Source organism: Vipera ursinii, assembly GCF_947247035.1.
Source record: "Vipera ursinii genome assembly, chromosome: 11".
Taxonomy (NCBI): domain Eukaryota; kingdom Metazoa; phylum Chordata; class Lepidosauria; order Squamata; family Viperidae; genus Vipera; species Vipera ursinii.
The window spans coordinates 1,589,123-1,602,480 of record NC_139524.1 but is presented as its reverse complement, the minus strand read 5'-3'; the positions used below and the strand labels follow the sequence as shown (position 1 = coordinate 1,602,480).

Below are 13,358 nucleotides of genomic sequence, written 5' to 3'. Positions count from 1 at the left end.
TGTATATTCATCAGGGATATGATTTAATTCATACCTGACTGGCCTAGCGCTTTTCCCTGCTTTCTTTAATTTAAGCCTAAACTTTGCAACAAGAAGCTCATGGTCTGAGCCACAGTCAGCTCCTGGTCTTGTTTTTACTGACTGTACTCATCTTAGTACTTACTAATAAAATATCTTTTATTATCTCAGTCCATCTTCTGTATTCTAATTCAAAACTACGTTCTAATAGCTAATTTTCATTTCCCTTATAAATCTAAGTCCTAAATATTAAGCCAATTGATACCTTTTAAAATCTCTCTTTAGCCCATTAAGTGAGATTTTAGGCTCTTCTATCATAAATCAAAAGATCCCATTTTTAAAATCTAACTCTGGCTTTCTTTTTGTGCCAAGCAGGCTTCCATACCAGTGCCTTTAAATCCTCAGGTGGGTCTCCATTCCTGTACATGTTACTTGAATTAAGGGACAGCATCTAGTTACCAATTTTCAAAAGGAATTGGCCCATTTGTAATCATTAAATTGTTGCCCTAGTAGTTCAAATCTCCACGTTTGGTTTAGTATATTTGTCTTCAGTTCAGTCTGGTCCTCTTCTTCCGCAGGTTTCATCTGGTTTAAGTAAAAAGTCATGTCCAATGTTGTGATTGTTGTTTGGTTGTCTAGGTTTCCAGTATGTTGTACTTGTTGATCTTTAGCGCCCTCCATCTTAGTATTGCTTTCTTCTGTTTCTGTTGCTTTTTGAATTGTAGGCTTTTTAGTTGCAATCAGGGTTTGGCTGTCAAAGTACTCAGTAGATTGTACTTGTTGTTCTTTAAAGTTCTCTGTCTTGATATTAATTTTTTCCTCTTCTGTTGCTTTTTGGATTGTAAGCTCTTCAGTTGGAATCAGAGCTACATTTTGTAAATTTAAGCTGGCGCCTTTCAGTCTGGATTTCATTACCTCAGTGGCTTCAAGGATTTTTCAAGTATAAGCTTATAATTAGCCGAAATTTGTTGGTGGTATTCCTCCATTTTAATGTTGGTTACAGATAGTCATTTAATGGAGGCTATTTTTAATAAGAATCAGTGAATGTTCACCTCCACTATTCATAAACGTTGTTTTCACCGCCCAGCTGTTTCAGCTTCTTATCTCTTTTAGATAATACCAAGGACAAGTCTAGGCTGTAAGCAGGTTTCACAGTCAAAGACATTCACTTGCTATACCAGGCTTCACCACAAGATGTCCCTAATAGCATGTAAAGTCTTTTTCCAAACTCATTAGGCTTTTATCCAGTTTAATTTTTTTTCAACTTTTAACAAGTAGATAAGGTAATAGGTCCCCGTAGAAATAGGATCTTTTTGGGACCCCAAATATCCAAAAAATGCAAGTCCAATTGTTTAGTTTAGTTTAGTTGTTCTTTTCTTTTCAAAGCCTTATTTCCCCAAGGTAGACAAATGCTGCCATTTTAAAGGGGGGGGGAAGAAATTCCAAGAAGCTTTTACAGGAAAGTACTTGGGATACAAAGAAGGTAAGGTCTCACCCAATTCCTCCGTGGTGCTTTTGTTGTGCTCGGTGGTGACTTTGGCTTTCGGCTGGTAACGGCTTTTCTCCGTCAGTCTGCCCTTCCACGATCAATCGGGGGTCCTCCTCACGGTCGTCCGCCCCTCCAGGGCGACTATTGACCCTTTTCAGGGTCTCCCAGTGGAAGAAAAACAGGACGGCAGAGAAAGCGATCTTCTCGTACATCCACCAGTGCTGCGATCACAAACCGGAAGCCGGCATGGCACTTTTAAACTGAAAGCTCTAACTTTCTGCTTTTGTTCTCTGATAATGTGTTATATTTTTGCATGAGTCACTTCAGAAGGTCAACAGTGATACAAAATGCTTCAAAAAGTGAAATGAAATGACATAAATAAACTATTTAAACAAAAATTATTTAAACTATAAATTAGAATGTAAAGAGTATTTATGTAAAATAAAATCCAAATATTGGTCAGAATAAAAAAAACACCTAGTGGGAATCTCACTGAAACATTCACTGAGGGTTTATATATAGAAGGTAATAATTTTAATCACACAGCGAGGATTTGCTTTTATGGGGGAGGGGTTATTTCAGATATCAAAACTTTTCATTCATCACCTGAAACACACAGTTGTCTAACATAATGCATTAGTACATTCCACAGCCAGGCACCAGGAGGGTTTGAACTAAAGAGATCAAGCGATGTAGATGCATGTGTGAACTATTCAACAATGTTTTTCCTGGCACAAAATATTCTGATGATGAATTTCCCAAAACAGCACATTGCTGAAGCTGGACGTTTTACCCAAGAGAATGGCTGAAACTCAACTGTTCTGAAGAAAATCAGAGGCAAGAAACAAAGCAATAGAGATACTTCTTTGACTACTTACGCATGTGGTTTCCCTCCGATTAACCAATGGCAAACTGACACCATAGTTCTGATTTACAATGCTTCGGTGGTAAACATGCCTTGGGTCACACAGAATCCTCATCATCATTGAAAGCTTGTGCTGTAAAGAAACACAACACAGCCTGTCTGCAACAACAACAATGCTGGAAGTTTTGTCTAGTACTATTTACCTTGGTACTCAACTGCTTTGAAACTCATCAAATTCGGCACTCAATGCATTTTGACTCGAAAAGTTTGTCCCGTAGTCAGTTGGTTTGGCACTCAATGCACACGTGAGAACATGTTGGTGTCAGCTGCTTTGTGACTCACTATATTATTTCTTTTGGGGAAAAAATGTTTGGTACTCATTGTGCCTCCTGGGACCAATTAATGGGTTGAGTACTGAGGCACCACCGTATTTATTAAATGTATACGCTGACCACCTTGCTATCCATGTTATCCCTGCCAGCTTTGTTAGCCTCCGTGCATGATGCCTTCCCTGGTCAACTGGAGGAGCACAGAGTATGCAGAGCCTGGGCAGCAATGCAAGAGGGAAATCATTTCATAAAGGAGAAAAAGCAAACTCTTTGCTATCTGCTAAGAAAAGCCCATTTCCCTATCAGGGGAGATTCTCCTAACTGAACGCCTCTCTGCCCTGGAGCTTTTCTGCACCGCTACCCTCCTCATTGCCCAAGGGACTGACCCGACGGTTCTCCTCAGAGGTCTCCGGATAGCTAGACTGGATGCGAGTCCCTAAAGCTCCTAATGCTGGCAGAAGAGAAGCCCACTTCTTTGACTGGGAGGCCAAGAAACTGCGTAGCTCTGCAGCTCTGTCTGAAGGTGGCCATGAGGGACTGCAGTGATGGGCTTCCTTGTTCAAGGACCCAAAGAAGCACAGGCTGAGGTTGCAGATCTCAGCTGAAGCTACTCCAAAACTAAGTGGATACCCAAGACAACTACAGGTAGCCCTTCACTTTCAACAGTTCATTTACTGACCATTCAAAATTACAACGGCACTGAAAAAAGTGATTTATGGCATTTTTTTTCACACTTACAGCCCTTGCGGCCTCCCCCTGGTCACATGATCAAAACTCAGATGCTTGGCAACTGGCTCGTAGTTATGTTGGTCGCAGGTGTCCCGGGGCCATGTGATCTCCCTTTGGCGACCTTCTGACCAGCAAAGTCAATGGGGAAGCCAGATTCACTTAACCACCGTGTTACTAACTTAACAATTACAGTGATTCACTTAACAACTGTGGCATGAAAGTTCATAAAATGGGACAAAACTCACTTCATAAATGTCTCATTTAGCAACATAGATTTTGGGCTCAATTGTGGTCGTAGGTCGAGGATTACCTGTATATGTGCAGAGTGAAGGGGTTGGTGTGTGTTGCAAATTGCACACAATAAGCCTGCCTTCTGCATCTTTGTGGGTGAGTGAGAATGTCCCTTTTTTAAAGTAAAACACTAAAGCTGACATGGTCAACACTGCAGCTGCCAGAAATCCCCCCTCTACAGGGAAGAATGTCCCCCCCAGTCCCAATACCCCCCCCATCTGATTTTATCCACCATTTGTCATCCAAATTTAACACGGCTGTTATTTGTAGTTACTTGTCACTGGAATTTGAAAACCACAAATAACTGTTTTCCCCTCCGATTTTGGTCAGTGCTTCCTAGAGAGGGCAACTGCTCCGGGTTCAAGTGACACGTTTAATTCTAGAAAGGCGAAGGCCGTGGTTTGGGAGCCAGGCCGGAGGGCCCCGGGGAAGCAGCCTGAAAGCTCCTCTGAGAGGCCAACCCCCCCCGGCTCCCTTCCCCTGGTGCCCCTCAGGGAGTCCTGGCCTTTTCTCAGGCAGCCTCCACATTCCCGCGATATAGACAGGCGGGCCTTGACTGGCGAGCACAACTGAGTCTCAAAATTCCACAAGACAGTTGTTAAGTGAGTTTTGCCCCATCTTATGACCTTTCTTGCCACAGTTGTTAAGTGAATCATTTGGCCATGAAGCAAACATGGCTTCTTCCACTGACTTTGCTTGTCAGAAGCCGTCTGGGAAGTTGGCAAAAGGTGGTCACTAGACCCTGGGACGGAGCAACTGTCACAAATGCAGGCCAGTTGCCCAGCATCGTAATTTTGATCACATGACCCTGGGGGCGCTGCAAAGGTCGTAAGTGTGAAAAAGGTCCTAAGTCTCAGTGATGTTGTAACTTCGAACAGTCACTAAACGAGTGCTCTAAGTAGAGGACTGCCCATGTCCCATCTACACGGCGTGTCCCCCATTCCCCCTCTCCAAGCCCTCCTCCCACTCCCTGCGAGCTCATAAAAAAGGTTTTGTGTGAATGGAGACCTCCCAGTGTCAAGAGCGTTATACAAATATTGGGACTGGCAACTTGGTCATTAAATGAAGCAGTCGCTAAATGAAAAACCGTAATTTTATGATTTTATTTCAGCTTTCCTTTGCTTTACAGACTTATGAAGGTTATAAATGTTTGGGTTGGCTGCAAAGTTACTTTTTCATTACCACTGCAGCTGAATGAGGCAATCATGCTGCTACAATGGGGCAGTCACTAAATGAGGACTATATGAATCGCTTAACAATAATTATATGTTGCCTTACATTTATTGTACATTAACTTTATTTTATTATCACATCTTGCACACTGCTTAGAATCACCTTGAATGGGACAGTTTATAACTTCCAGAAGGAAACAAAGCAAAGCACCAGAAGGCAGGACAAGAAGCCACGGGTGGAAACTAAGCAAAGAGAGAAGCGAGGAGAAACTTCCTGACAGTGGAAACATTTAACTAGTAGAACGGCTTCCCTCCAGAGGTTGCAGGTGCTCCATCACTGGAAGCTTTTAAGGAGAGACCGGACAGCCACCTGTCTGGAATGGTACAGGGTCTCCTGCTTGAGCCGGGGGTTGGACTAGAAGACCTCCAGGGTCCCTTCCAGCCCTGTGATTCTGTATTCTTTATAAAACGTTCTAACTCTCTGGAATCCAAGCAGATTCCCTTGTGCCAGCAGTCCCAACTAAAATTAGAACTCCCCTTGCTAGAAGGTCAACAAAACTATTATTCAACAGTGAATGGTAGCTTGTGGTGAGGGAGGAAAGGAGAAATCAGCAGAAATGAGGTGCAGTTCTCCACCCTTTATCCCACCTTTCACTTAATTCTGAACTCTCCAGCGTAGGTCGCAGGTTTAGCAAAATTCTGCTTTCATCAGCAACTAAAAATGGTCCTGCCAAACCGCTGGAGGCCACTCCTAAAAATTCTGGGCTTTAACATTCTTTTTAATAACTCACTCAAAGTGAATGAACCGAAACGGGTCCCTCCAGTTTGTTCTTTGCTTACTGAGGTCACACACGTAAAGAACTTCACTTGGGAAGTAATTGAAAAATCAGATTTTGTTCCTTTTTGGCTTGCCCAAATGTTTTTCCTGCCAGTGAGTTCTGTAATCACAACAAAGATATCTCTGAATGTGTTCCATGGATAGAAGAACTACGCCAGGCTCACACAACTGTATTGTTACTTTCCATGTAACAGAGTGGTTGATTAATAAAAGTTTTTAGAACCTGCCTGTGTGAATTTATCTGCTGTTAGGCAAATTATTTTGGACACGAAATGTTATTGTTAGTGGCAGGCCAAAAATGAACAATAGGCAACAAATCAATAATATCTAAAGAAATGGGAATTCAGATTCTAAAGGGAGTGACTTCTCAGATATTATCCAGATGCAACAGATCCAAGTATTTTGATCACCAAAAGAACCAAGAAAGGATTTACATACATGGAGAGAGAGCTTTTTTAAAAAATAAGTTCATATGTGACTTAATACAGAGGTCCCCAACCTTTTGGGCACCAGGAACCGATTCCGTGGAGAGAGGTTTTTCCACAGACCGGAGGGGGCCTGGTTTTGTGTGCTGCCTTCATCCCGCAGACGGGGCTTTGCTTGTTTGTGCGGACTGGTTGCTGGCATGCCGTGGCCCGGTACCGGTCCACGGACTGAGGGTTGGGGAGCCCTGACTTAATAAATATAATGGTTTCATTTTAAAAGTAGAAGCTTCAGGAGTTAATATACAAGATCCAAATCATGACAATGTGGAAGAGGACGATGTTCGTGGAGAATCTGTGATTTCATTCTGTGAAAGGAGAGGCAGCAAAGCATTTGGGCCACCCTGACAGGATGAGGATAATGTCTCCTAGTCGTTTTCTTGGAAAGATTACTTTGGAAACGACCACAGGTTTGCTCCTCAGCTGGCAGGTAAGGAATAAGCACGGCCGCCCCCTCTTAAAGCTGGGCAGAATTTGCTACAGGTTGTCTTAAGCTTGCCTAGTCTCAAAATACCTGCTGGCAAAGTTTCAGTTCTAATAAAGGGTCTGGCAAAAGAATGTACATTGTCTGAGATGGGCCTCAATGAAACTTTCACAAGATGATAAATGTTTTATTTGTCTTCTCACAGATTTCTAATCTGTCCTGTGCTCAGAAGCTCAGGACAGGCAACAGGCCCCTATTTCTCAGCTGAATTTCCTCTATTTACAACCATTCACTTAGTGACTGTTCAAAGTTACAACAGCACTGAAAAAAGTGACTTAGGACCCATTTTCACACTTACATTGCAGCATCCCCATGGTCACGTGATCAAAATTCAGACGCTTGGCAACTGACTCATATTTATAATGGCTGCAGTGTCCTGGGGTCACGTGATCCCCTTTTGCGACCTTCTGACAAGTTAAATCAATGGAGAAGCCAGATTCACTTAAGAACTGGGTTACTAACAACTGCAGTGATTCACTTAACAACTGTGCAAGAAATGTCATAAAATGGATCAAGAAGTCAGAGCATCATCACAAATATTACGGCTCCCTATCTTGCCTTCGGGGGAGGAAGAGCCCTGCCCCACCCTCCACTTTCCAGCCGGCAGAAGAAGATCCCAAGGGGTCCTCGGAGGCAAAGCAGGCCGCAGAATCCCTGGCAAGAAAGACTAAAGCCAGAAGCCGCTTCGAACCTTTGAGCCCAAGGGGGCGGCTGGAGGCAGGGCTGCCCCGGCAGGAGGGGCCGTCGCCGGCACCTTGGGAAAAGCGATTTCTTTGGGAGAAGGCTCCAAGGGGATTCCCCTAAATTGGGAAGAGAACGAAATCAGAAAGCGGGCAACAGAGCGCAGCTTTATTTTCATACCCCCCCAAAAAGACATTTAGTACAGGCAGTCCTTGACTGACAACTGTTTGTTTAGTGACCGTTCAAAGTTGCAATGGCAGTGAAACAAGTAACTTATGGCCGTTTTTCACACTTACGACCGTTGCAGCGTCCCCACACTCACCCGATCAAAATTCAGGCACAAAGTCAATGGGGAAGCCAGATTCACTTAACAACTGTGTTGCTAATTTAATAACTGAGATGATTCACTTAACAACTGGAGCATGTAAGGTCATAAAATGAAGCTAAACTCACTTAAGAAATATTTCACTTAGCAACATAAATTATGGGCTCAATTGCAGTTGTGAATCAAGGATTGCCTGTAATCAGGATAAAATGCAAGTCCAGCAGAAAGGGATTAACGCTACAGGTGGTTTTTTACTTACAACTGGTCGCTTAGGGACCATCCAAAGTTGTGACGCTGTGGGGGGAGGCAGGGCTGGGGCGACGGCATGCGTGCACATAGAGAGGGCTCCAAATGCCGCCTCTGGCACTCATGCCATAGGCTCGCCACCACTGTTTTAGTCTGTAGCTTGGCAGGATATGTGAACATACATCAGTTTGTGGTTTCTTGGTTTGTTCCTAATTTGCTTCAACCAGGCCTGTGGCCACTGCAAGAGCAGCTAAAATACAGAATTGGCCAAATAAATCATGACTATTTCTTTTATCTGGGAAAATGACATGGCCTTGTTCAATAGCCATAGATAAGCAGCTGCAATTATTTGAGAGTCCAAACAAGGAAGGGATTTGCCCAACACAAGCCTGGTTACTCCTATACCTCTGGCCACAGCTCCCCCAAAACTATACAAGTTCATTAGAGCACCATCCACACCATGCTTTAAGGCTGCCATATTGCATGTAAGATGCTGGGGTCTTTCCAGTAGGGAAAGAAAGAATATTCTATGGTTTGTTCTCAATCTGGAGACAGTCTCAGCCAGAAATTTCTAATGAACAACCCAGTAAGACCAAAACAAGCTGTGGACTGCCATTTCCAAGCCACAGAACTTCAGAAAGAAGCAGCGAAGCACCAACCAAAGCTATTCAGAGTCATGTGAATATACGGTAGTCTCTTCCAGGTCCAATCCTTGCTAAGAAGCAGAAGGCTTTTCATACATTGATATTTGGAGGTGGTTTATGAAAATTATCTTTGAATGCTAAAAGCAGCCAAATTCTGCCACTCAGTATTTATCCGATCAAACTGAATGTTCTTACCATTTGGAAATCTGTCTTGAAGACAGTTCTGCATCATCCGCTGGGAAAATAGTTAGCACTGATCTGTTCACTGCACTTAAATACTTCTCTGCATGCTTCTGTTCAGGAGTAGAGAGAATTATGTATATATATATATATATATGTATATACCGTAACTGCATCCACCTCTCTCTTTCTCTCTGTCTCTCTCCCTCCCTCTCTCTCTAGGTAGTCCTTGATTTACGACAATTGAACCCAAACTTTCTGTTGATAAATGACACATTTATTAAGTGAATTTTGCCCCAGTTTATGACCTTTCTTGACAAAATTTTTAAGTGAACTACTGCAGTTTTTAAGTTAGTTACACAGTTAAGTGACTCTGACTTCCCCATTCACTTTGCTTGTTAAGTTGCAAAAGGTGATCTCATGACACCAGGACACTGCAACCATCATAAATATGAGACAGTTATCACACATTTGAATTTTGATCACATAACCATGGGATACCACAATGGTTGTGAGAAAATGGTTACAATTCACTTGTTTCAGTGCTCTTGTAACTTCAAATGGTCACTAAATGAACTGTTGTAACTCGAGGACTACCTGTGGATTTTCTTTCCCACTAAAGAAGAGGCAACCCACTCACCCTCAGTCTGTTCTCTGCCCTTTCAACAACCAGTTCCAGACTCTCAGCCTCTGCTGCTTCCCAGTCGTGGCTGAAATCTCGCAGTTGTTTCTTCAACTGTTGAAGATCTTCTTGAACCTACAAAACAAAGCATGCACTGAGTACACAAGGATATAAACGCACCTCTGAAGTTAAGACTGAAAAGTATCAGACTACTTAAATCTCAGAGTCTGCTGGAATATTACAAGTGGAGAAAGCAGAGAAAAGCTGGCATCTCAAATCTGATATTCTCCAAAGCACCAGAAGGCAAGACAAGAAACAAGAAAAGGAACTAATCAAGGAGAGAAGAAGCCTGGAATTAAGGAGAAACTTCCTAACAGTGAGGGCAATCAACCAGGGGAACAGCTTTTGCCTCCAGACGTTGTGGGGGCTTCATCACTGGAAGTTTTTAAGGAGAGACTAGACAGTCACTTGTCTGAAATGGTATAGCGCACGGGTCGGCAACCCGCGGCTCCGGGGCCGCATGCGGCTCTTTGAGCCGTCTCCTGTGGCTCCCAGTCTCCCGGTGCGCGCGCACCTCTCCGAACGGGAGGAGGTGCGCGTGCACCACTCCAAAGGTTTGGAGAGCTGCTTGCGCACCTCTCGCACCTCCGCCCGAACACCCGTTTGGAGACCTGCTGGTGTTCGGGCGGAGGTGCGGTTTGGAGACCTGCTGGTGCCGGTTTAGAAACCGCGGTAGCTTTCTAAACCAGCACCAGCAGGTCTCCAAACCGCTGTTCCGGCAGAGCTGCGCACGCACCTCCGCCTGAACACCCGTGTCGAGACCTGCTGGTGTTCGGGCGGAGGTCGGGTGGCAGTTTGGAGGTCCTGGGGTGGCTCCGGCAACGCTCAGGCTGAAGGCGGTGCTGCAACCCAGTGCCCGTCACCACGGAGACCCGTCGCCGCTGGCGTGCAGGTGCGTCCACATAAAAAAAGTAGAACCGCGCGCGTGTATCCACGCACGCGCAGGCGCAAAAAACGCTCCCACTTTTTTTTATGTGTGATGGAACCGGTTCCCAGTGGCTCTTTTGCTTTTTCAGGTTGCCAACCCCTGATATAGGGTGTCCTGCTTGAGCAAGGGGTTGGACTAGAAGACCTCCAGAGTCCCTTCCAGCTCTATTCTGATTGAAATTACTGGGCTGGGGGTGGGATAGCGCAAATAAAAGGTATACTCTAACAAGGCTACTTGGGGAAAAAACAGGCTGGGTTCAATGATGTCCACAAACCAACATAACAACACACAGGCAATGAAATCATCACAGAAATATTATTACGATTTTGTATCAGGATGTTGGCAAGAAGTGTGTGTGATTGCATCATAACACTTGTCAATATTTACCTGCTGGCCCTCTCCGCAGATGCGCCTGACTAAGTTAACATATTCAGCCATAAAGCACTGTTGACAAAACACCAAGGCTAAACCAACATCAAACAGCCACATTGTCTCAGTGTATAATGTAAACAAGGCTACCCTGTTAAGCCATGTGATTTGACTTCTTTGCTTAGCATGATGTGCGATTTCTTAACTGTGTTTGATGGATTAGTGTGCTATACAAACATAGTCTGGCTCAAACACCAATTGTATTGATTTAGGCTTCAGTTCCAATAATAGGTTTAACACTCAATGAGACTTGCATATGAAGGATTCTACTGTGCAGCTGAATTCCAATATGCACTCCAACTGGGAGTAAGTGCCAATAAAGTTAATAATCTTGCTTCTGAACATTTTTAACTATTAAAATATCTTAAGATTTCTAATTTGTCACAAACCCTTGTACATTCTTAGGAGCAACCAACCAAAGTTCATTTGCAAAGTTTCTTTTGATTCTGCCCCCTCCGCTTTATTTTATTACAGACAGAAAGCACTGTTTTTTCTTTCAGCCATGTAAAGACATTTTAGCTTAAGCAATTACACAAATAGATTTCTTCTTCTGAATTGTCTTTTAGAACTTCAACCATGGAAAAATTTGGGATGCGGTAAAAACCCTGTAAAATGATTTATTGCTTGCTCAGCATTCCTGACTTAACTATTCCACTGTGTCAGAATCCATTTATATCACATTCATAAATGTATGTTTAAAACATTATCCCCCCCATGGATTCTGCCATCTCCGGAGGAAGGAGGAGCGGATGTGGATTCAGCCTGCCTTAGGTTATTTCAAAGGCCAAGGGAACCTTTTGAACTGGGGGATCAAAAGGGAGGGTTAGAGAAGAAGGCATCTGGACTGTGTCTTCCTTTTAATTCTGTAGAGGAAGAAGGCAATAACCATAAAGATTCAAAGTTCCTTTTTCCCCAGGAAAGGGATGACACCGAAGTAAAATGATGGGGGCTGACCAAATGGGGTTGAGGGAAGGGGGGTTGAACCAGGATCCCTTTATAGAGTTTCAATTTGTAAAACAATACTAAGTCCTGTCTGGTATTTCCACAACCAAGCATGTCCTAGTAAAAATTCCTTTTGGACTAGAACTGACTCCAAGAGTTTTTGTTTTTGTTTTCCTAAGACATGGATTGGGGTGTTATTCAGAGCTGCTTTGAAGGAAGCTAACAAAATTGTTACCTAGATGCACAGGTAGCCACCGAGTTACACAGCAATGGAGAATGCTCATCGTGGCTATAACCTGATTTTATGACCTTTTTGTGGCAGTTGTTAAATCCCTGGGCCATTAAGTAAATCTGTGGTCATTAAGTGAATACCCTCATTGCTAAGTGAACCAATAGCTTTCTACGGGCGTACAATGCATTCAGAAAGTATTCAGACTCTTTCGCTTTTGTCAATTTTGTTATGCTGCAGGCTGATTCTACAATTGTTGAAATTCATTTTTTCTCATTAATGTAGTAAATACCCCATAATGACAAAGTGAAAAAACAATTTTAGAAATGTCTGTAAATTTATTAAAAAGAAAAAAACTGATATATCACATTAGCATAAGTGTTCAGACCCTTCACTAGGTACTTTGTTGAAGCACCTTTGGCAGCAATTACAGCCTCGAGTCTTTTGGGGTGTGACACGACAAGCTTTGCGCACCTGGACTGGGGGGACTTTCTGCCCTTCTTCCTCGCAAATCCTCTTCAGCTCAGTGAAGCTGGATGGCGACTGTTGATAGCCATTTTCAGGTCCCTCTGGAGATGTTCAACAGGGTTCAAGTCAGGGCTCTGGCTGGGCCTCCTTAGGACATGCACAGCTGTCCCTAAGCCACTCCTGGGTTGTCTTGGCTGTGCGCTTGGGGTCACTGTCATGCTGGAAAGTGAACCCTGGGCCCAGTCTGAGGTTCTGAGCACCGTGGATCATGTTTTCATTCATCTTTTTTGCTCAGATTTTCTTTGTCATCTGGTCAAGTAGATGTGATCCTTCTCTAAATTTGGTGGCTTTGGTGAATTTTTTTGTTTTTTTAGCTACCCCACTACATCTTTTGTCATCTGTAAATTTGATAAGCATTCCCTCCACCCTTCATCTAGTAATAAAAATGTTGAAGAATAGAGGACAGGACAATTTTTACTCTACCTGACAAATTCTAGATCAGGTGGTCAACATGAGCCAAATCCACCCTGCCCTCTGCTTCTGTATGGCCTTTGAGCTAAGGATGGACAGGTGGGTGGGCAGATGGAGCTAGCTAGGCCTGAACCTCAGCTGAGCTCCCAAGACGAAAGGTGGGGCTGAGCATCCTGGGCATTGGTGGCCTCCTTGCTGGCAGGCTGGTACTGTCCAACAGTCACTGGGCTCCTCGGCCTGCAAGTTGTACCTGCAGAAGCGCTCGACTGCTGGGGCTTTTGACCTCACCTGGCTCCTGAGGTGTGAGGGATGTGTGTGTCAAAGAAAAGGAATTTCATCAAAAAAGTGTGGAAATTTGTTTTCCCTCTGGTTATATAAGAACCTACATAATATCCTTGTGTGAACCTGGCCCACAAAGCTTAAACTATTTACTATC

The 13,358-nt window shown here is 43.6% G+C and overlaps 1 protein-coding gene across 1 annotated transcript in view; it reads right to left on the bottom strand.

The window, feature by feature from the left end:
* Positions 1-13,358, bottom strand: part of IQCH (IQ motif containing H) — a gene marked incomplete at both ends in the record, with an annotated part of 134,872 nt that overhangs the window by 118,972 nt on the left and 2,542 nt on the right. Inside the window, 4 exons of the mRNA XM_083371727.1 lie at positions 2,386-2,505; positions 3,088-3,319; positions 7,256-7,497; positions 9,414-9,530. Of these exons, the coding sequence (XP_083227853.1) occupies positions 2,386-2,505; positions 3,088-3,319; positions 7,256-7,497; positions 9,414-9,530 (711 nt within the window). The remainder of the gene's footprint in view (positions 1-2,385; positions 2,506-3,087; positions 3,320-7,255; positions 7,498-9,413; positions 9,531-13,358) is intronic.